The following is a 23,139-nucleotide window of genomic DNA, read 5'->3' as shown; positions in this document are numbered from 1 at the left end:
CTTTCTAATGCTGCAGCTTTTCTTGTGGTGCTTGAAAAGTGGGCTGTTAGACTTTGCAATCGAAAAAAAGCCTATTAAAATTCATTCACAGAGTTTAATCCCACTGGGATGAGTTCTCTATCTAGTCTTCCCAGTTTCCTGTTGTGTTCTAAAATTGCTTCTTTTTGCCTTCTTCTCCTTCTTCTTTTTTTTAATGCTCCATGCAATAAAACGTGGAGGTCTCTCATTACCTGCGAGTCTATTGCTTTATGTGAATGCAATATCTAAAATCTGTGAGAAGAGCCAGGAGAGACATAAGGGAAGCTGGGAGTGCAGAAAGGCTTCAATCAGCTGCACAAGCACAGGGAGGGGGCAATAAATGCTGGGGGAGGTGAGGGGGCCAGTGTTGGGATGGGGGAATGTTTGTGGAGCTGTGGGTGAGCGGGGTGTGCAAGTCCCATGGGTGCTCTTGCCACTGTTAGTTTTTATCGCCCTGAAAAGCAAAACACCTGGATTTACACAATCCAGCATCTTCTCCATCCAAAGGGAAGCTTCTTGCCCCCCTGCCAGGCTGGGCACTGTTCCATGGTTATCACCAAGTGGTGCCCAGGGGTGTCCCGGGGTGCTCTCCCTGGGGAGCAGGATGGGGAAGGGCTCAGTGTGATCCTGCCTTGGCAAGGACACCCAGCAGAGCACACTTCGGCCCTGCCCATGCTGCTTCCACAAAAATTAAATTAAATTATTGGCCTCCAATCCATCTGGAGCAGAACTTTGGTCCATCCCAGCGGTTCAAAGTCTTGTAAAAAGGAGGCTGAGCTGTAACACAGGATGTTAAACATCTAATAACATCGAGGAAGTGGTAACCCACCAGGAAAAGCAAACTCCCCAGGGAATCCCTGTCGAGCTGCAGATGGAAAAAACTTGCTCTCTCTAGTGTTTGCCTGCTTTCCCTTCTTTTTTCTCTTTTTTTAATGCTTAAGGTTATTTACATGACACCAGATCTCTGCTTCTCAGGAATTTATTTGTGTCTCAAATCCTGTCCTTGAGCCGTGGGATGGCTTTGCTGGGCAGGTGACGGTCCCATGGAGTGCACAGCTTAGCAGGATCCTAAATTCCCACTCATGAGCAAAAGGGCACCTCAGACATGTGGCCAGGGACCACCTCTAGCCCCACACAACATGTGGTGTCTCACCCCAGCCTTGGGAAGCAGCAAGTTCTATTTATAGAGGCATTTGTTGTAGAAGGTTTTAACGCTGGCCTCTGACTCCGTGTTTCACCGGTATCTTTGGGATTAAAAAGTGAAAGACAAAAATTAAAGAAAATCTGATTTATAAACAGGTCTGACACTGAAAGATCTTTTCCCCTTGCTTGGAATGGCTTTGCCTCACTATTACACTCAATAATGCTACAAAAACACTCCGTGAGACAGTTTTTCTGCTCCTCCATCCACCTCGAGTGTGGAGACAGAAATCCAGACTAGGAAATTGTTCTGGATGGGCTCCAGGGCTGGTGGAGACCCTTCTCAGTTCCCAGCACCCTCTTGGCCCCCTCAGTCCCTCACCTTCACCCATGAATGTTTTATCACCTGCCCCTTTTGCTTCTTTCCCCCTCCATAGCTGGTTTTCCCTGTCTTTCCAATACACATGTAGGGGGTGTGACAATTTTATTACATTTTATACCCCCCATGGGCTATAAAAGAGAGGGGCTCAGGGTCTGCTGCTGTTTAATTACCTCCCAGTGCCCATTCCTGGGAATTCTGGCCACAGCTTTTGGCGATGGTGTTATGGTGTTATGCCTGGATGAGCGTCAATTCCCTTCCTCTACAAATGGGTTTTTTGCAAAATCACTAAATAATGCATTCAGAAAACAGGCTGGAAATTAATGGGATAGATTATTTGCAAACATGTTCACTGAATTATCAGGCTTGTTCTTTATCCATAAAATAATGTACTTTAAAAAAAAAATTGAGTTTATTGAAGATGTTATTTACAGACAGTTCTCCAGCTGAGAATTGCAGGAGCACCGATGGAGCACATGCACAGCCCAGCTGCTTTTCCAGTACCAGGGGCATCCCTCCTCCTCCAGACACATCACTGAATCCTGGAATGGTTGGGCTTAGAAGGGACCTTAAAAGCTAGCCACTTCCAGCCCCACGCCATGGGCAGGGGCACCTTCCAACAGACCAGGCATTTTTCCACTAGAACCAGAATTTTGCTTGCATTTTGCTGGGCTGTCGGGCTCACCCCTGGCCCTGGGAGATTGAGTTTGACAAAGGACACGTGCTTTGTCCCCAGTCCCCATGGGAATAGTCACAGCAATTCCTTTCCTTCAAGCATTTCCCCCTAAGACTCAATGGTGAAGAGGCAAGACACCTGGAAAAAAAGTCAGTGGAAGGCTCTGAGCACCCTGGTGGGGTGGAAGGTGTCCCTGGAAGGTCAGCTGTGGGGTGTCCACAGTGCAGCTGAGGGGGGGTTGCTGGAATGCAGGGGCTCAGCTGTATGAAACAGCCTCAAACTGCACCAGGGAAGGTTCAGGTTGGATATTTAGGAAAATTTCCTCACTGAAAGGGTGGTCAAGCACTGGAACAAGCTGCCCAGGGCAGTGTTGGAGTCACCATGCCTGGAAGTGCTCAAAAAACATGTAGATGTGACACTTGGGGACATGGTTTAGTGGTGGACCTGGCAGTGCTGGGTAAGGGTTGGACTCAATGGTCTCTGAGGGCTTGTCCAGCCTTGGTGATTCATTCTCTGCGGTCCAGGTTCCCATCTCAGCAGCTGCTGGGATTTGGGACTCAGGGTGGGCCAAGCCCTTACAACACTTTGGTCGTCTCCTGAAGAAGGAGCAGCCCAGCTAAGGCTGCAGGTCTGCAGCAGGGCTGGGAGGGAGGACAGCTCTGGAGCCGTGTCACTGACACCTCGAGGTGCTTGGAAACCATAACCTCTTGTACTCTGTGTAATCACTCCACCAGCACAAGAGAGAGGGAAGCACAACTCCTGCCTCCCTGCCACTCCCAGGGGGTGGGAGTAGCTGGGATTTGGAATGTCCACCCTCGTGGACATCTCTGCTGCACCAGTCCACAATAATGCTCTTGCTGGCAGATGACCACGGTGGGGGTTGAATCACAGGAAAATAACAATGTTCAGTTCATGCCATGCTGAGCTGCTTCCTTCTGGCCGTGCCCTCCCAGCCCCGGGAGCGATGACAATATTAAGGAGCAATATTCCCTGTTTGCCAAGCAGAGTCTCTACCCTGTTTAACACCATTCTTCTCACCCAGAAGTTACAGTTCTTTCTCTTCTGATGAAGTGCTAATTGTGTTTGGAGGATTCCTTCCCCTGTAATAGCAGGATATCATAGCATGAGATCACGGGCTGCCAAAGCGCCGAGCTCTGTGTGTCAGGCAGGTGCTTCCCAACACCAGCCCTCAGTCATTCCCTCCCCTGCCTGCTGCAGGGAACTTCTCTTTGTGGGGGAAAAAAAAACAGGCTGAGGTGATCAAGGCTGGAAAACATAAGGAGCAATGTACACAGTAACAGAAGCAGATCAAAAAATCCCCAGAGATGAGGAGACATAGTCATCTATAACCACAGAATGGTTTGGGTTGGAAGGGACCTTATAAACCATGATGTTTAAACCTCCCTGCCATGGGCAGGGACAGCTTCCACTACCCCAGGTTGCTCCAAGCCCTGCCCAGCCTGGCCTTGGACACTGCCAGGGATCCAGGGGCAGCCACAGCTTCTCTGGGCACCCTGTGCCAGGGCCTGCCCACCCTCACAGGGAACAATTCCTTCCCAATATCCCATCTAACCCTGTCCTCTGGCAATGGGAAGCCATTCCCTGTGTCCTGTCCCTCCAGACCATTGTCCAAAGTCCCTCTCCAGCTCTCTTGGAGCCCCTTTAGGCTATGGAAGGGGCTCTGAGGTCTCTTTGGATCCTTCTCTTCTCCAGGTGAGCACCCCCAGCTCTCCCAGCCTGGCTCCAGAGCAGAGGGGCTCCAGCTCTTAAAGCCTCCTCTGAACTCACTCCAGGCTCCACATCTTCCTACATTGGGGTCCCCAGAGATGGGGGCAGCTCTGTAGGTGGGGTCTCACCAGAGCAGAGAGACAGGATCCCCCCTCTCCCCCTGCCCTCACTGTGCATGAGCCCAGGATACAGTTGGGTTTCTGGGCTGCCAGTGCACATGGACAGGTCGTGTTCAGCTTCTCATCCACCCAAGTCCTCCTCAGAGCTGCTCTCAGTCCATTCCCACATAAACACAACTGGGAGAAGCCCTGGGAGCCTCATCTGGGGACACTGTGTGGCTTTAGGGTGAAGCTTCATGTTTGAAAGCATTGCATTTGGAACCGCCAACATTAATTAGAAAGATCGGGGTTTTATTTAAAGCACCTAAACCAGAAAAGTTTCTTTTCTCATATTTGTCTGCTCAGGTTCCCTCTAAGCCATCAGGCTGAGCTTGTCTGTACATAGCTTCAGATAACTGACTGAGGAGCTCTGATAATGCTGGTATTTAATAATTCTTGGAATATTGGGGAAGCTCTGGGGGACTAGAAAAGAGCTAATGTGCAAATATTTAAAAAGGGAAACAGAACAGCCCAGGTAATTACAGACCTGTCAGTCTGTCATCAATCCTCAGCAAAATAATGGAGTGGCAGATCCAGGCCTCAATTAATAAAGAATTAAGGGAAGGTAATATAATTAATGCCAATCAACATGGGCTGATGGAAAACAAATCTTGTCAAGCTAACTTGATATCTTTTTTGATGAGATTACAGGTTTGGGTGATAGAGGTAACAGTGTTAACATAACATACTGAGACATCTGCAAGACATTTGACTTGGAAGCACAAAGTCTGTTGAGAAAGTGGAACAATATGAACCCAGTGTTGCACAGGTTTGGTGGGCTGGATTGTCACTCTGTCTTCCTGGAGGGCTTTTTTTATGTTTCTGCCAAAGGAAGCATGAAATAATTGCCAGTGGAGCTGGCAGATGATGATGCAGTGAGCAGGAAGGTGGCAGAAGACAGAGATGCAGAGCTTTTGGCATGGCCTGGTAAGCTGATCCCAAATAAAGGATAGGGGTTTAGAAAAACAGTATTGCCCCCCTTGCAGGAGCAAAAAAGATCTTTCAAGGTGAGGACTCCTCTCCTTATAGATGGTGGCTCTGGAAAAGGGGTGTGAGATGCTTTGGGTGGGTGCTGCTGAGGGAGAAGTCCAAAAAGGATCCAGAGCAGTGAGCAGAGTGGGGAACATGGAGAGAGTGCAGAGCTCTGTGTCTTTGGCCAGAGCAGGAGGGGGTTGATGGTGCTCTGCAAGTGCTCTGGGGAAGGACAGACTGCTGAGAGCCCCCCAATCTGGCCAGTGCTGGGGAGTGAGCTCCAGGGCTGGCAGCACAGGCTGGCCATGGACGCTGCACTCCAGGCTTGCTCCAATGTGACAAGCGAATCCACCCCCCTGGGCAGCTTCTGAACCCCACCTGACAGGGAGGGGTTCCCCAACTCCTTGCAGCCCTCCTCTTTCCATCCCCTCCTCGTGTGGTGCCCCAAGGGCTCTCAGAGATGCTTTAGATCCCCTGTGTCACAGCCACCACAACAAAAGCAGGAAGGCTCATGAAACCGAGGGCTGGGGAAAGCTGTGCCTTCAAACCTGCCCCAGGGCAAGTCTGTGTCTCAGAAATGCTTTTTTTAAACCATGAATGTGGATTCTTCCTCTTTGCTGCCTGGCTCTGAGTTCAGAGATGCTCCTCCAGATCATGTTTGCAAACTTGAGTCTGGAAAACCTTTCTTTTTCCACTGTGTTCGATGAAGAGAAACTGTAATTTTAATGTAGATCCAAAAAATTTCCATGTGTCCAAACCCCCAAAGCTGGCACCAGCGGTTCCCATGGGCTCCTGTGCTGCTGCTGCTGGGCCAGCAAAGCCCCCCCATGGCATCCTGGTGGGGGTACAGATCCCCAGGAGCTGGCAGAGGGTGCTTGGTCCCTCTGGGAACTGGATGCATCCAGGAGGGAGGTGACAACCACAGCAGGGAACGTGAGTGCGCAGAGAAATCCTCTGCCATATGATAAATGCCCCCCCCACCTCTACCAAAATAAATTACTTCCTTTTTAAATCCTTTCCAACTGTTCCCCTCGTGTTCGTAATAGGATGATCGGTGGAACCAAAGATGTGGCTGTTACTTTAAAGGATAAATTAGTTTGACTCTTAACTCAATAATTAAAACTGTTATGGCTATGAGCCTGCAGGGATAATGTACTATTATTATAGTCATTTGTTTCAATTAAATGCTTACTGATTTTACAATAGCAGCTGGGCACCTGTGTGAGATAGCTATTACTCTGAACAAGACATCTCAAATTCCAGCAGAAATTTGTCACTGCACTAAAGCATTTTACATAGACCATGAAAGTTTATTAGGAGCAGTTACAAATCGGGAAGAGGAGGGGTGGTAATTGGGGATATATTTTCTTATCAGCTCCTCTCTCTCCTGCTCTCTCTCTTTTTTAAGTAAATCATCTTTAAGCATTTCAGCTATGGTGATGCGTTTACATTGAAACTTCAATACAGAAAAAGCCTGCTGGGAAAACTTTGCTTCAAAGCTGTTCAGCAGATAATTCCTCTCCCTGGTTGATTGTGATTATAATGGCTTGTTCTTGGGAACAAACCCAAGGAGAGGGAAGCTGTGCTGTGGATGAGCCTGGTGGCTGCCCCTGGAGCAGCTGCTTGCCTTGCCTGGGAGGAAGACCCTGGATGAGGAAGGCTCTGACAGCTCAGCTCAGCTCAGCTCACCCCACTTGTGTTAACTGACCCTGGGAAGGGTGGGAGTCCTAGAGTCATGGAATGGTTTGGGTTGGAAGGGACCTTAAAGACATCTCATTCCAACTCCCTGCTGTGGTTTCTCCAAGCCCCATCCAGCCTGGCCTTGGACACTTCCAGGGATCCAGGGGCAGCCACAGCTTCTCTGGGCACCCTGTGCCAGTATTTACCACCCTCACCAGAAAAAAATTCTTCCCTATATCTACTCTAAATCAACTCTCTTTTAGTTTAAAACCATCACCCTTTGTCACAACAGGCCCTGCTAAAAAGTCTGTGCCCATCTTTCTTATCGGCCCCTTTAGGTCCTGGAAGGGGCTCTGAGCTCTCCCTGGAGCCTTCTCTCCTCCAGGTGAGCACTCGCAGCTCTCCCAGCCTGGCTCCAGAGCAGAGGGGCTCCAGCCTTTGGAGCATCTCCGTGGCCTCCTCTGGACTCTCTCCAGCAGCTCCACGTCCTTCTGATGTTGGGAACCCCCGGGCTGGGGCAGCTCTGCAGGTGGGGTCTCACCTGAGCAGGGCAGAGGGACAGAATCCCCCTCACCTCTGCCCGTGCTGTGGGATGAGCCCAGGACATGGCTGGATTTCTGGGCTGCCCATGCACATTCCCAGGTCATGTCCAGCCTCTCATCCTCCAGCACCCCCAGGACCTGCCTGTGCAGTGGGGTCAGACAGTGTTGTGTGGCAAACTCCGGCCAAATTTCTCCTTTCCCTGCTCCTTGGGTAACATCACAAGTGGCTCAGCATGGATCCCATCCGTGGGACTGCAGCCCAGCCAAGCAGGCAGCAGGGCTGGGGCAGCTCGGAGCATCACTGCTCCAAGGGCAGAGCACACCATGGGGGAAGAACACAGGAGCTCTGGATCTGTGCTTCTGCCACCAGAGCACAGTGTTTGTTCAGGGTGTGGCCAAGACCAAGGAAGGTGAGAGAAGGAGAAAAATCCCATGGAAAGCAAAGGCAGAAAGTGGTTTTAGGGGTGGGACCTGCCTCAAGGCTTCAGTCAGGAGTTAGGATTTAGCAGGAGGCCATTTCATGACACAGCCATCCCTGCCAGATCCTGGCACCTGAGCCCTGGGTCCCAGTCCCTGACCGGGCTCTTCCCCATGGCATTTGTCACTCACTGAATTCCCCTTCTCCCCAGAAACAGGGAACCTGGACCATGTGCCATTGTCAGCCTGTTTTTCTCTCCTTCTTCGGATTAGCTGGAGCGTTTATGGGCCTGATATGCATATTCATTAAAAGAATTGAAATATTGTGGAAAAAAAGAAGCTGTCTTTGAGTTAGCACAGCCTTTGGGAATCTGCTAAGTAAGATGCACTTAATTACTTTAGCTATGACTACATCACATTACACTCTGGGTTTCCTCTCTGAGATGCAAAACATCTTTTGAGCACAGGCTGCAAACCCATCCTGAGCCTTTTGCAGCACCTCGTGGTGAGCTTGTTGTGCTGAATTCCCGGGATGGAGATGGGATCTGACCTGGCTCCCACAGGCCCTGCTCCTGGGGAAGGAGCTGATCCCATTTGGAGGATGGTTATTTAATTCCATGTTTCCATCGGGTGCTGTGGTGCTGCCGAGTGCTTCAGGGAGGGGGAAGGCATGGGCCAGCCCCACTGAGCCCAGTGCTGGGATTGCACCTCACAGGACCAGCTTGTTTTCTTTCACACAGGGAGCGTTGCATTCATTACCCCCTTTCACTTTGGTTTGCCGTGATCACCGTTTCATTCACCATTTACTTGCCTGATGAGGCCATTTGCTGCAGGGAAGCATCTCAAAATCCTGCTCCTGTGTCTCTCTTTTCTTGGGGAGGGGGGGGGTATCACCTGCTTTGGGTGCCCCTGAAATCAGTGTCTGCAGGATCCCGCAGTGGGAAGCAGGAATAATCCTTTCCCTGGCTTGAGTCAGGGCCGTCCTCACCCTTAATCCTATTTAAGGAGCTCCAGTGCTGCACTTGAACCACTCACCTTCATTTTCACCCCAAACATGTCACATCTGGAAAACACGAGTGGCTTTTCCACCACTGCTGGGGAGACCAGGAGCCATCACCAGGAGTGATGGGGAGGTGGCAGCCTGGCATGTTGCTTCCAAAATTGCACTTAAAAAAAGAAAAAATAATAAATAGGAGTGGAGAGAAATGCAGTAAGTGCCAAATGGTGGAGGCAGCTCCTGCCTGTCCAGACACTGCTCAGCAGGGTGCATGTGAGGAGCTCTGCATGTGTCCTGCAGAGCCTCCTGGATAGGGGGAGAAGAGATGGAGGTGTGGGAGAGGGAGAGAAGAACCAACAATATTCAACTAAAACCACTTTCTTATCATACAATTGTGGAATGGTTTGGGTTGGGAGGGACCTTTAAAGCCCATCCAGTGCCACCCCTGCCATGGGCAGGGACACTTCCCACTACCCCAGGCTGCTCCAAGCCCCATCCAACCTGCCCTTGGGCACTGCCAGGGATCCAGGGGCAGCCACAGCTTCTCTGGGCACCCTGTGCCTGTGTTTTACCACCTTCACTGTAAAAAACTTCTACCTTATATCTAACCTAAATCAACCCTCTCTAAGTTTAAAACCGTTCCCCCTTGTCCTGTCACCACAGGAGTAAAAGTCTGGTCTTATGGGGTCCCTTTGATGAGGTGAAGAAATTGAGAGGAGGCATCTCACTAAGATATCCTTGGAGGGGGACATCCCAGCACAAATGCTGTGTCTCAAGAGGGGTCTGTGATGGGGTTGTGAGCATGGGGCTTCAGTAGGGGTTCTCTGAGCCAAGCTCTGGTTCCTGGTTTTTTTCTACAAATTTTCAGAGGCATTTACAACACGTGGCCCATATCCATAATTGCACTCCTGGACTTGTTCTGCTCTGATGCATAACTAACATGCACTGTAAAGAAACAGTGTGTGATTACATATTTAATGGATAAACGGAGCCGTTGTGGTCTATTGGCCACATAATAAAAGTTTCCCCCAAAATTGTTTTAGTACAGTATTTCCTCAGGAGACTGCTGTGGCTGAAATGTGAGCAAGCTATTTTTAAATTTCAGAATTTTTGAAGCCACGTCTCATAGCCTTCCCCATTTCTCCAACACCCGTCTTCTAAACTTTCCCTTCATTTAAATTTAAAATAAGGACAATAAATTATTCTTTTCCTTAGCAGCTGGCAGATCTTCTCCAACTTGAAAGGTCTGGATTAAACTGACAAAACCCAAGACAAATGTACATTTTTTGGCTGGGATTTGGGAATAGCTGGCTGCTCAGCAGATGGGTGCTGTGTCCCCACCTTGCGTGGTCCCTGTCGCTGCCTGTCTCACCCAGGCCACTCCCATGACTTCTGCAAATTGAGTTTTAAACGCAAAAATTGCCTCTATGCTGCCTCCTGTGCTGCCCAAGCCTGGTGTCCATCCCCATGGCTGCATCATCCTCGATGTCTTTATGACCAGGAAAGGCCAGAGCTCGGCAGTAAGGCACATAATAAGGTTTCAAGGGCACATAATAAGGTTTTAAAGGCACAAAAAACTGGCCATAGTTAAGCTCTATGCCCCTGACCAAAGCATAGTTAAGCTCTGTGCCCCTTTGCCTCTAAGCAAAGCCAGCCCTGCTGCCTCCTTGACACCACCAAAGCCAAGGGCAGCAATTCAGTGCGGCCCCTAAGACAGCCTCAGTCACACTCCTGCTGTTGAAATGCAGGAATATATTTAATTCCTGTGAGTTAAATCCCTTCCCTTCACAATTAATGCAGAAAAAGGGCAGATCCAGGGAAATCTGTTCCCCTGACACTGCTCCTCTACTGACGGAGAGTCCAAAGGAGAGCAGAACATTCTGTCGGGTGTGGTGTAAAGCTCTTGATTCCTGACCTGCAGCAGTAAATCTGGGTTTGCATCTGGATTTACATCCTCTGAAGCCTATGGAGCCCTCACAGGTCTTCCATGGGTTTCCTTCTGTGTGTGTGCTGCTGATGGAGTTGGCAAAGCTCCCCTGGTAATGAGAGATTGCACTTCAGAGGGCTGATTGGGAGCTCGGGTCTTTAAATTCATGTTAGCATTAATCAGATTAATGTAAAAGGGGAAAACTCTGGGAAACGTTTCAGATAGGGTTTGCCTCCCTCACACTCCATGGCTGGATGAGGCTGTGCAGGAGCCAAACTCTACTAGATGGGCAAGGATGGATCCTAGGGGAAAATGGGGTTTTCAGGGAAAATGGTACAAACTGGAAATGGGGTCTTGGCACAGGAAACAGCAGGGTTTGTCTTCATCTCATCTCATCTCATCTCATCTCATCTCATCTCATCTCATCTCATCTCATCTCATCATCTCATCCCTCATTTGCTTCTGGGTGTACAGGAGATGGACCTGCTGGAATGAGTCCAGAGGAGGCCATGAAGATGCTCCAAAAGCTGGAGCAGCTCTGCTCTGGAGCCAGGCTGGGAGACCTGGGAGGGGTTCACCTGGAGAAGAGAAGGCTCTGGGAAAACATCAGAGCCCCTTCCAGGGCATAAAGGGGCTCCAGGAAAGCTGGAGAGGGATTTTGGACAAGGTTCTGGAGTCACAGGAAAAGAAGGAATGGTTTTAAGTTATAGGAGGGTAGGTTTAGATGGGATATTAGGAAGAAATTCTTCCTTGTGAGGGTGGGGAGGCCCTGGCACAGGGTGCCCAGAGGAGCTGTGGCTGCCCCATCCCTGGAAGTGTCCAAGGCCAGGTTGAATAGGGCTTGGAGGACCTTCCCTTCTCCTCATGATTTGGCCATAAATTGCTCATTTATTAACCTTTTTATCTGACCCCTGGCGGGTGCCAGCCACCAGTGGTCCCTGAGGCAGGCAGGGGCACCTTCTGAGCACACAGACCCACACTCAAAGCTGATTTAGCACCTCATGGGCACAGCAATGGGTGCACGGTGCCCAGCTCTTGCCTCGTGTGGAAGGGATCGCCGGGAAGACTTTCCCAGCTGTGTAGAACAATTTAAACAATAAACCAGCCTCAAAGTGATTTGGCAGTATGGCAAATAAATAAATAAATGAATGAATTTTGTAGTCACGAGCGATCTCCTCCTCACTCAGATCCAGGAGATGGTGCACTCGGACGCCGCGTCCTACGAGTCCAACCGCCAAGTGCCGCTGCTCAACCGGCCCGGGATGCTGGGCGGCCCCATGGGTGCCCTCAGCCAGTCCCAGCTCATCTCCCAGATGGGGATCCGGAGCGGGGTCACCCACGGCTCCCCCTCGCCCCCGGGAAGCAAGTCTGCCACCCCATCTCCCTCCAGCTCCACTCAGGAAGAGGAGACCGAGTCGCATTACAAGGTACGTGCGGTCGCGCCGGGTTTGATGGGGAATGCTGTTTTTCATTGTCCTAAAGAGCATAGACTTCTGGCCTTGTTTTTATATTTATAGTGGGAGACTTTCCCACGGAGGAGGGCACTGTTCCCAGCCTAGGGTGAGGCCGAGCACAGCAGGCTGGCACTCACACAGCGGGTTTGGAGATCAGAGTTGTTCTTCTGCCTTCATGTTTTACCAGGTCCATCAGGCTACAGAATTTCCTGGGATGATGATTATGATGAGCAAAGCAGGTTCGGGGCTTAGGGTCTGCAGATGCTTGGAGCTACATTAGATTTCTGGTGGTGGGTAGAGAAGACTGAAACAGGAAAGGAGCTCATGGTGGCATTTAACTGAGCTCATCGGACGTGGCTTGCTAAGGGAAATGAACAGGAATTAAAAGAGGAAGAGTCTTCCGCCTTTTTGTTCAGCCAGGTGGTGTTTGAAGTAGTCAGCAATGTCCCGAATGGTCTCTACAGCCAACAAAACTACTGCTGAGTGTGACACCAGCAAACCCAAGGAATTCCTGGGGGTTTGGGCACATCTTGGTTGTTGTCCATCTCTCTCCAAATGCAGCAGCACAGCCAAACAATACGTGCTGTGTTTCAGGAGCCTGTGGCTGTTATTTCCTGAGAGCAAACTGTGGCAATCACCGTGCCTCTGTGCCTGCAGGTCCATCCCTGGGCTCCCTGGGGACTCTGATTAAAGCCTTCCATGGAAAACCTTCTCCTGGAAGGTGCTGACCCAAGGCACTAGTATTGTAACCTTGTCCCACCAAAATAGGCTGTTGTGACAGGGTTTGAATGTACAACCAGAGCAGCAGACAGTGCACAGGCTGGAAAAGCAGGAAAATGCTAGGACTGAGCAAAAAGCTCTCCCTCTTCATGGAAATCCAGGAAAATGGATTCCCATCAATCCTGTAGTTTTTCATCCATTGCCAAACTTCACTTCAGACTGAGACATTTCAAAGCAGAGTGCTTGTGTGGGTGGAGAAACAGCTTCAGTGGATTAAAACTGACAAGAATGGTTACACGAGGTTAAAAACAAATGGAATTTTTCAAACTCTGTGCTTCCATGTTCAAGGGACACTGTGGGATGGGTTGTGCTGCTGGATCCCGTGGTCTGCCATCTCCCAAAGCCTGCGTCACAAAGCTCCAGGCAACGACCTGGGAGCTGAAATCTTCCACGTCAGAAGAAAATGAGTTTCAGTCTAGTGACACACCAGGTTCAGTCTCTCTGCCTCCACCAGCACCACCCAACTTTCCTGTCAGCCACCCAGGAGTCCCTGAGGAGGACACAGCTTCGGGGTTGGATCTTCTGTTTTCTTGAGCCAGTGGTACCCATGGGGTAGGAAGGGTTTGGAGATGTCCAGATGATGACAACTTGCAGAGATTAGAATTTTTCCTAATCCTTAAGGCAATCCCTCTCATTCTTCTGCCCTGTAAACCCCCAAACAGGTGGGACTGATGTGTTTGATGGAGGAGGAGATGCTGAGTGTATGGAAAGCAGCAGACCCACCTTGTGGCCTGCAGGTTTCTGTTTGCTTTCTCTGTCTGCACAGCTGCTGCCTTCCCCCATCAGTCATGTTTCACGTGGCCATTAAGGGCTTTTCTGCAACAAGGCATCAAAACGACATCTAACAAGCAGAAATTAATCTTGTGAGTGAGAAGGTCACACGTGAAAGAAATTAGTCTGATGCCAGCAGGTCCTACAGGTCCAGCTGGTCCTCTGAGCCAGGGAGCTTATGAATTTCAGAGGTCTCTGAGCCACACTGGTGCATTTACCTGCTTCCTAGCTTGGGTGGTGGGTGCACATGCACTGAAGGGAGAGGTGGCTACAGCCCAACTTCCAGCCAGATTAGTGGTCACACTCCATAGTTATTAAAATAACTCTGGTGATCACAGTCATTAAAATCAATGCCCGTGAGGTTTCAGCTCTTCCTGGGTTCAACATCTAAGAAGGCACCAAGTTTCTGGGCTCACATCATTGCCCCAGTCCACATCTGGCATCAAACAGACCTTCTGCCGCCTCTCTGGGGCAGGTCCAGTGCCAGTGGCCACCACGGGCAGGTGGCCAAGCTCTTCATCCCCCTGCCCGAGCCTCCCTGGTCCCTTTGACCATGAGGATGACCCTTGGGGGTGCAGATGCTCTGGGGCAGCGAGGCACTGGCTCACTGGGAGTTGACTTTAGCCATGAACACGGTTCAGGTTGGTCAAGCCTCTTCTGAGGTCCAGACCAAGCTGTTGTCTCCTCCCAGGTGCCTGTCACACCTGGAAAACCCCAGGAATACCAAACCCTGATCTGCTCTGCTCCCTGCTGGGGACTGGTGGCCCTGGGCAGCCTTGCAGCATCTGTTTTCCTTAAACCCCATGTGCTCTTTGCTGCTGCCTGAGCTGTAAATCCAGCTGGGGTTGTGCTCCTGCTGTTCCAGCTCCTTGGCTTGGTCAGTGGCTGTGTGGGAGCAGGTCCCCCATGGCACTCCACTGAATCAAATAGGATCACAGTTAGTTAAAATACCATCTCACTTCCTAATGGGCTGAAGCCCTGTCATGCATTTTTTTTTCCTTCTAATAAGCTGGCCTTTCACCTCCAGGCCTCCCATTCAAGCCCATTTGGGCAATTTTAAATTAAATGCAATTTTTTTGGTCTCTCTGCTCATTCACTAATGGTCACTGTCTGTTTGACAAATGTCACTGCGCTGATACTGAAATTAATGACCAGTCAAGAGCTGCAGAGTGGAGAACGGGAACGCTGCTGCCCTTTCCTCTCCGTGCCTGCCCTGTGCCAGCCTCTTAAATCCTGGCACTGCCAAGCATGTGCTCAAATTGACAAATCCATCAGGAGAAGAGGCTGTTTGTCCCCAGCTCGGCTGGAGGCACAGTTTTCACAAGATCTTGGTGTTTAGACCTATGTCTTTCCAAGCAATTCAACAACCTGTGCAGCTGATGGCAGTGCCTTGAGCTCGGGGTCTGCAGGTGGAGGGGCTGGTGTCCTGTTTGCCCTCAAGGATGCAGACATCCAGCCAGTACTTTTATTCTCTGTCATCTGGTGTATTTTGGTTTTCCTTCACTATAAAATAAGGGTAATGGTGCTTCCCTGTAGTGCGAGCTTTCACTGGCCACAGTTAATGCATTGAGAGCTTTGATGGGTATCCAGATGTTTTCCAGGGGTTTTTTCCTTTGCACATCCTCCCATGGAGGCTTCTGCAGTCCCCTGTATTCATAGGATCCCAGAATATCCTGAGCTGGACCCTCAGGGATCACCCAGTCCAACCCCTGGCCCTGCACAGACACCCCAACAACCCCACCCTGGGCATCCCTGGCAGCGCTGTCCAAACGCTCCTGGAGCTCTGGCAGCCTCGGGGCCGGGACCATTCCCTGGGGAGCCTGAGCAGTGCCCAGCACCCTCTGGGAGAAGAACCTTTTCCTAATGCACTGCACAGGGCATCCAAGGGAGACTGATACCGGATCTTCTTTCCATGCTGCCTTCAGTGGAAGCATCCTTGTTTCCAGCCTTGCTCTTTTACTTCCCAGCCCAGTGGCAGCATCTCCTGTTCCCTGTGTCCTGCTCCCCTGAATTCCAACACCCACTGGGCACTGAGTGTGGACAGGGCCATTCCTGGTCATCCTGCTGCGCCCAGATCAGGAGTAAGAGTGAACAGCACGTGCAAAGCATTCCATTCATACAATTAAAACAGTTCAATTCCTGCATATTCCTCTGGATAGGAGTACATACATGTCAGCAGGATGGAGCAAATTTTGGATGGCCCTGGTGTGATGGTTAATGTGATGCTGGTGTTGCTTGGTCAGTGCTCAGAGCCCTCCTGGAATGGGGGGGTGAGGGAAGTCAGGAGCAGCTTGCAAAGGGGGCTCACTGGGGTGGAAATCAGAAACCATGTGGAAGCCAAGTTTATGGAAAACTGATGGACTGCTAAAGCAATTAGCTAGGAAGAAAGGCATTTGAAGACGTTCCAGAAGTGGATCAAGGAGTGAGTGAGCTGGGGAGGAGGGTGGGGAAGGAGAGTGATGGATGATGAGTGTGTGGAAAGCCCTAGATTTGGAGCAGGGACAAAGGGGCAAACCCAAGCTGTGAGCTGGTCTGCCAGGAGGCACCAAAGCAGGCTTAGGCATCCACCAGCAGTTTGTGCAATGATCCAAGAGGCTCCTGGGGGACAAAGAGACCCCCAGGGCTGCTGGCCCTTCTCCATGCTGGGACCTCTCCACTTCCCATTCCCCCTCTCATCTCCTTGGCTCAGTAGTTGTAGCAGGCACTTGTATCAAACCACTCCCCCCTGACTGCTAAGGCTCCTCTCTTGGTTTTACAGGCTACTGGAGAGAAAAGACCCTCAACAGACCTGGGCAAAAAGCCCAAAAGCCAAAAGAAGAAGAAAAAGAAGGACCCCAATGAGCCTCAGAAGCCCGTTTCGGCCTACGCCCTGTTTTTCAGAGACACACAAGCAGCCATCAAAGGGCAAAACCCCAACGCCACCTTTGGGGACGTGTCGAAAATCGTGGCATCAATGTGGGACAGTTTGGGAGAAGAACAAAAGCAAGTGAGTTACTGAGTTATTCATTTCTGTCTTTCAGCTCTGGAAATGTGCATTTCCACAGTGCAGAGCATCTTCCCCAGGCATGTTCAGGGCATGGCCAGGGGCTCCCACAGGCTGAAGTGCTGGACCAGAGGCTGTTTTCAGGAGCAGTGCTGAAGTGCCCACTGTGCAAAATTGCTGGTGTTGAGTGGGGAAGAGCAAATTTTTATGACAACTAATTATCCTTGATAAGCTCATACTCTGCAAAGCCATCAGCGGCCTTTCCCTGACATGGGGTTTACAGCTTGAGATGCGAGATGGGTTTGTGTTTGCTTATTTACTTACAAGGAGTGACAGCCAACCGGCTAAACACTATTAACTCCCTGTATTGCTGCCTTCAAACCCAACGTTCAGGCTTTAAAAGCTTCAGAAGGAGATGCCTGAAGTGGCCTCACAGAGGAAACCTTCCTGCCCCAAAGCTGTCAGCCACTTTGCGCCTGCTTCATGTGGAGAATTCCAGGTCCTGCTTTCCCTGCTTGGTTGCTGCTGAGTTGGTTACAAAAGCCTGTAATTGCTTGTTGCCTGTTGAGAGAACCCCAGGGAACACTTCCCGGGGCAAGGATGGCTTTTTATCAGGCAGAGTGAGATCTGACACGGTGTGTGATGTGTCCCAGACCCAAACAGGCTTTAGCTGGGAGCCCTTCTCCTGGAGCCCGGCCACAGCTCCAGTTGGGTGTCCATAGCCAGCACTGGAAGCAGCTTCATCTGGGAAGAGAGCAGCAGGGAGGGGAAAAGTCATTTAATTGGAAGTTATGGTAGGAAATAGCCTTGATTTCTACCCCACACTGAGTCAGGAATAAGAGCAGAGAAACTTCAGGGATGAAAGCCCTTTTGCTGCTTCCTTTTCTCCTCTTTGGGTGGATTACTTTAGGATCATGCAGGCAGAAATTCCTCATCTGAAGAGGGGAGCAAGGTCAGGAGGGTGACCCCAGCCCTGGGAAGATGCAGGATAGGGGCTGGGTTTGCAATGTTGGTGCAGGGTGTGGGAGGTTCAGGAGTGTGGAAAAGCTTTATGTCACCTCTTTCTCCTCCCTGCATCCCTCCCAGCGCCTCAGTCTGCCCCTCCTTTACTCCCCCTGGTTACAAACATTGCCACAGTTTGGGCGCTGAGCGTGGCTCAGAGTGAAAGCGCTGCTGCGACCCTGACTCAGCGCAGTGCAAACGCTCAGCTCTTAATTAACAGCAGGGATTAAACCAGCCCGTTTATCTTCCCTGCTAACTCTCCCTCCTCCTTCTCTTTTTATGAGCTCGAAGCAGCCTCGCCGTCTCTTTACACACGCTTTCTAAGTGGCTCCATTTCTCCCTCTGTAATTGATTTAATTAAGTCATTTGTTCCTTGTCTGAATGCTTAAATATTAACTTCCTGGCTTTGTCTCCAGCTGGATACTTCTCTCCCACAGCAGTTACCTCCCTGCCTGGGACTCTGGCTGGAGGGACACAATTTCTCTTTGGCTCTGGGACCCTATGGCTGGTTTGTGTGATGGGGCACGTTCACTGTGGAAGTGTCTGGCTGCAGGAGAGTTTATTTAGCCCCTGTTTGCTTTCCTCTGCCAGCATCCCTGGTGAAGCTTTTTTTAGACTCATGAGGCAATGCAATGGAAAGGGAAAACGGAAAAGAAAATTTTTAAATGCCTTTAATATGTGAAAACAAGTGCCTGGGCTGTCCTGTAGGTGTTTCCTGCCCAGGGCTGCAGGATATGGTGCACACATTCCCAATGAAGGCAAGCAGGCATTCCAAGTGCTCTCCTGGCACATCTGGAGAGGGGGTGGTGACCGAGCAGCACAGCCAGGCATCTGCTGGCCAAAATCCTGCCACCACCTGGGAGTCCAGCCTGCCATGTGGCTGCACCAGACTGTGGGTCAGCCCATCAGCAGGCAGGATTGTGCTCTGGGGAGGGGTGGAAAAGCTGGAAAAGGGAAGTGTTTCATCAGGGACACGGCTCTTAGCTTTGTTGTCAACAGTGGCTTCATGTCCTCTCTGCAGAGAGCAGCGCAGAGGATGACCTGGGGAAAAGCCAACACAGAGATGGCACAGCAGGCAAGCAGGAGCCAAATCTGGATGCTTTGGCTCAATTATCACCGAAGTTGTAGTTGAAGAACACTTCCCCTCTTCCTGGCTTAAGAGAGGGTGGATTTGAGGCTGTAGGATCTGCTCTGGAGCTGGTCCCGCACTTGGATTTCCAGAGGTGCAGACCCCGGCCCCACCACACAGTTACTGAGCAGTTCTTTGTAGCACTGGAGTTTCTGCTCCAGATGAGGTTTGCAGACTTTATTCTGTGCCTTCCAGTGGGCCCAGGGTGGGCCCAGTCCTGGGTATGCTTTGGTTCCAACCTTGCAGGAGAGCAGCAGGCAGGGAGCAGCCAGAGAGGGGGTCCAAGGGAAGCTGGTCCATAAACCCAGGGCATTTCGTGATTCCCCACACGTGAGCAGCCCCTGACATGTTCCTGCTGTGCCTGCCCCATGTCCATCCCTCCTTCCCAGCTCCATCCTGCACACAGGGGGTGCACAGAAGTGGGGTGGCCCCCGTGCCAGTGGCACAGGGCTGAGGGAAGCCCAGTGCTGGTGGCTTGTAGCCATGCCAGCCAGTGCCTCGGGCTGGGAAGGGTGGCCCTGTGCCCCATCCAGAGCCCCAGCCCTGCTCCACAGACGCCTCCTGGAGCATTTCTGCTGGAAGCAGTGACATGCCACCCTTTGCCAGGTAGCCCTGGCCAGCACACAGAGGGTTAATCCTCTGCCATTTGTGCTGCTAATGATTACATGCACTGTAATATCAAAGCTGTAGCTATTTATTTGCCATTGAGCAGGTGCTGCTGCTCCCACAAAGCAAATTTGCTTTCTCCTCCTGATGAAACAAGGAAAATAAAGGTTGCTCACGTCCCATTTCAGATATGGCTTTTTTTTCCCTGTGCACCAGCTGAAAGACAAACACAGAGAGGGAACCAGAATGCATATTATGCAAGAAACCATATAATCTAGCAGCATCTTTGATTTGGCTGCTGCTGTCACAGACACGCATTTCACAGAGAGGCTTTTTTCTCCCCCCTTTCTTTTGTTCTTACTGGTTTATCATTTGTGGCTTTGTCATTTTGTTCCTTCTTCTTCTTCTTCTCTTCTCAGCCTCTTCACAATGAATCTTCATTTTCCCTCTGACACACTTGTATCTAAATTTCCTTATTTCCTGCCTTTTTTTATTTATATCTGTTGCCTGGTGATTTGATCATGCTGTGGAATACAGGATTAGCAATCTCCGTGTCCTTGGGTACTGCTCAAGGACACCTGTTCGGCAAAGCACCGTTTTCCTCCCCATTTTAACCCCTTCCAGTGTGGCTGTAGCATAGGAGTAAATAACAATACCTTGAATATCCCCAGCGCTGCATTAGCAGGACGTTGTAATCTTCATTCTTCAACAGCTGGCGTGGCCCTTCCTAAGGAGCTTACATGGGAATCTGAAGAATGTGACTCAGGGAAAAAAAAAAAAAATATTAATACATCCTCTTTGAACTTTGCAAATAGTTTAGCAGCTGTTCCTGTAGAGATAGCTTGGACTTTGCTGCAGAGTGAAATGCTAATTCAGCCATTAGCATCCAATGGGGTACCTGTCAGAGGAATCTGCCTGCTGCTCCAGGTCCCAGCTCCAGAATCCCGTGCCTCGGTGGGAGTTTTTTCCATTAGCACATCTCAAGCAGCGTTCCCCAGCAAGGTTTCAAAGGGCTGCCTGGTTTGACAGAAATTAGAAGAATTTGAGCACTAGATTGGAGCAAGCTCTGCTAATTTCCTAGGAGGATTTTCCCCTGGCACGGACAGAGTGCCAGCAGCCCAGTCCCGGTCTGTGCCACCCACAGCCCCCTCCTCTGTTTCCACAGGGCCACCATGGGCCAGGTCTGCTCAAGAGCAGGTGACACCAGCCCTGGTGGCTGTCCTCCCTCAGGGGGATTTCCTGGTGGTGCCAAGCCTGGAGACTCCCTGGAGAAGTCGCTGGTGGGATTCACTCTCCTCTGCCAACTTCTAATCTTCCCCCTCTGAGCACCTCCCTGTTCCCTGCTGGATTTTGGTGAACAGGAGGCTGGATCGGAGCCAGGCAAGCATGGAGAGCACAGAGATCAATGCCAAGGTGGCAGCTGCAGGAGTCTCTGGAACCAGCTTCTTTTCGTCAGCAAATCCAGCCACAAAGTCAAAGCACTGGGCCGGTGTTTCCACAGACCCTGGGGACTGAGAGCAGAGGAATCAGGGAGCTCCTGAGCAATCTGCTGAGTGAACCCTTGGCTAACGCAGGACTTCCCATCTGAAATGAGCAAAGATTGGGCAAAACCAGCATTTTCAGTCGAGTTTTGAGTCTGGGCGCTCCCTGAGGACACAAAGGTACTGGAGATGAGTTCTTGCTCGTGCTTCACCAGGATCAGCTCAGTGATGCTGAGTGACTCCGTGGCCAGATGCAAGTGGGATTTTCAACCACACAAATGCACAGCCTGGAGAACAACACAGCTCCAGGCATAAAGTCACACTCCAGGGGTAAACTACCCGGCAGAAGAATTGCCTGCTCAGCAGAAAGTAATAGATCACCCATTCAATCAGATCCATCTGCTCACTGAACCTGATACATCAGCTGCTGACAGGACACTGCAGGTGACTGCAGAGGGACAGAGGCATCGTGGGCCAGCTGTAAAGTCGTTCTTTGGAAGAGCCACCAGAGGGGAGAGATCCCATGGGAACAGCCGTGCTACAAACTGCCCAATTCCAGCTTTGTACCAGGTTGTCAGCGCCAGAACCACCACGGGATGAAGTTTCCTCCTGCAGCCCCAAAGCCCTGGCAGTGAGGGGCTGGAAGGGTCCAAGCAGTTGCCCTGGCCTGGAAGGAGGTTTCAGCATCTTCTGGGCATCGAGGAAAGCCATGCACCAGAGAGGAGTCAAAGCACCAATCCCAAACAAGGCTTCAGGAGAGGTCTGGTGGAGAGCAGGATAACAACGGGGAGGATGTGAAAGGTCAGATGTGCTGTCCACCAGTGTTACTTTTTGTCTTGGAGAGCAAGATCCGAGGTTTGGAAGGTGAATGGTGTGTGGTTTTCATTGGAGGTTAGGGTTTGGATCTGTCACCCTGCTGTTCCCTTTGGAATCTTTAGTGGATTGTCCTGGGAACATGCTTGTGCCCTCACATGGAGCGAGGGGTGACTTACACCCCATGAAGTCGAGGCAGTGGAGAGCAGGAATCTCTGAGGATGCTTTAACCAGTGGTAACTCCTGCTTCATTACAGGCCCCTCCATTCATTCTCCAAAGGAATTGCTCCACAGCACTGTGTCTCCACCAGGATGAAGCAGGAACTCTCCTGAAACCCTGCAAATACTTCCCATAGCCAGGGTCTTCCCTGTAGGTATCCTCAGGGATGTTGACCTCAAGACTCACGCTCCAGACCACGGTTTTTTTTCTGAAAGTGTAGCTTGGGTTAGTTGTTTTTAATGGTGGCAGGTACAGAGTAAGTCTTGCTTGAGAAGGGAATACAGAGGGGGGTGCAAGGAGCCGAGGAGGAGCTGGGAAGGAATAGGGATAACGCGTCCATGTTCCCTATTTGCCTTCCCAATGGCTGTGGGGAGGATGCGTGGAGAGAAGGGTGAATGAGGCAGGGAGGATGTGCCTTGAGTCATCCTGCGAATAAGCCATCAGTTATGGTGATCTCAAGACTCAGTATCTTGCAGGAAAGTGCATAATGGTTACAAGAAAAACCCTGTAGATTTACAAGCAGAATAAAAGCCAAATTTACACATCCGGGAGAAGAAAAAAACCCAGTCATGGAATCATGGAAAGGAGGGCAAGGAGGGACTTAAGAGGTCAACCAGACCATACTACTGCCTGAAGTCAGGATCATCTCTACTTAAGCCATTCCTGATGGATGTGTTCCTAATCTGTTCCTAAACCCTCAGTGGTGGAGATTACACATCTCCCCAGGCAATGTCTTCCGTGCTTAATTATCCTTACTGCTCCCGAGGCTTCCCAGTGCTTACCCAACATTTCCCTTGGTACAATTTAAGCCTATTTTGCCTCTTTTCCTACATGCAGAGGATCACTCTGTGCCTCCTTTGCTGCATTGTGGTGGCTCTTCCTGGTCTTCCCTCCCAGCTTTCCTCCTGGAGACCTTTCCTGCACTTCCCATCTTTCCCATCTCCTGATGTTCTACCTCTTTTTTGAAGCAAAACGCCCCGAACTCCACTTGGGATTGCAGCAGAGACCTTCTCACTTGGGGTCAGTGTGCCCCTTGATTTTTTGGGGGAGAGTTTGAGTTCTCCCCACGGTTCCCCAGGCTTGGGAAGCAGCATTCCTGCTGGAGCAGGAGGGCTGGGATGCAGAGGTTAGGGATAACAGCTCTGGCTGTCACTCAGTGCCAGTGCGACACGGAGCCGCTCGTGGGCGTCAGCGGGGTTTGCAATAATTGTCTTCTCTAATTAACTGGTTATCAAACAAGAACATTTCATTACGGCACAATTACTG

The 23,139-nt window shown here is 50.6% G+C and overlaps 1 protein-coding gene across 2 annotated transcripts in view; it reads left to right on the top strand.

Annotated features, from left to right (window-relative positions):
• The window catches only part of TOX2 (TOX high mobility group box family member 2), a 149,339-nt gene that overhangs the window by 112,160 nt on the left and 14,040 nt on the right, over positions 1-23,139 (top strand). For both annotated transcript variants that reach the window (XM_069034020.1, XM_069034021.1), the window contains exons 4-5: positions 11,822-12,061; positions 16,398-16,625. In XM_069034020.1, coding sequence (XP_068890121.1) covers positions 11,822-12,061; positions 16,398-16,625 — 468 coding nt within the window. The remainder of the gene's footprint in view (positions 1-11,821; positions 12,062-16,397; positions 16,626-23,139) is intronic.

Source organism: Aphelocoma coerulescens, chromosome 20 (assembly GCF_041296385.1).
Source record: "Aphelocoma coerulescens isolate FSJ_1873_10779 chromosome 20, UR_Acoe_1.0, whole genome shotgun sequence".
Taxonomy (NCBI): domain Eukaryota; kingdom Metazoa; phylum Chordata; class Aves; order Passeriformes; family Corvidae; genus Aphelocoma; species Aphelocoma coerulescens.
This window is presented reverse-complemented; position numbering and strand designations above follow the sequence as displayed.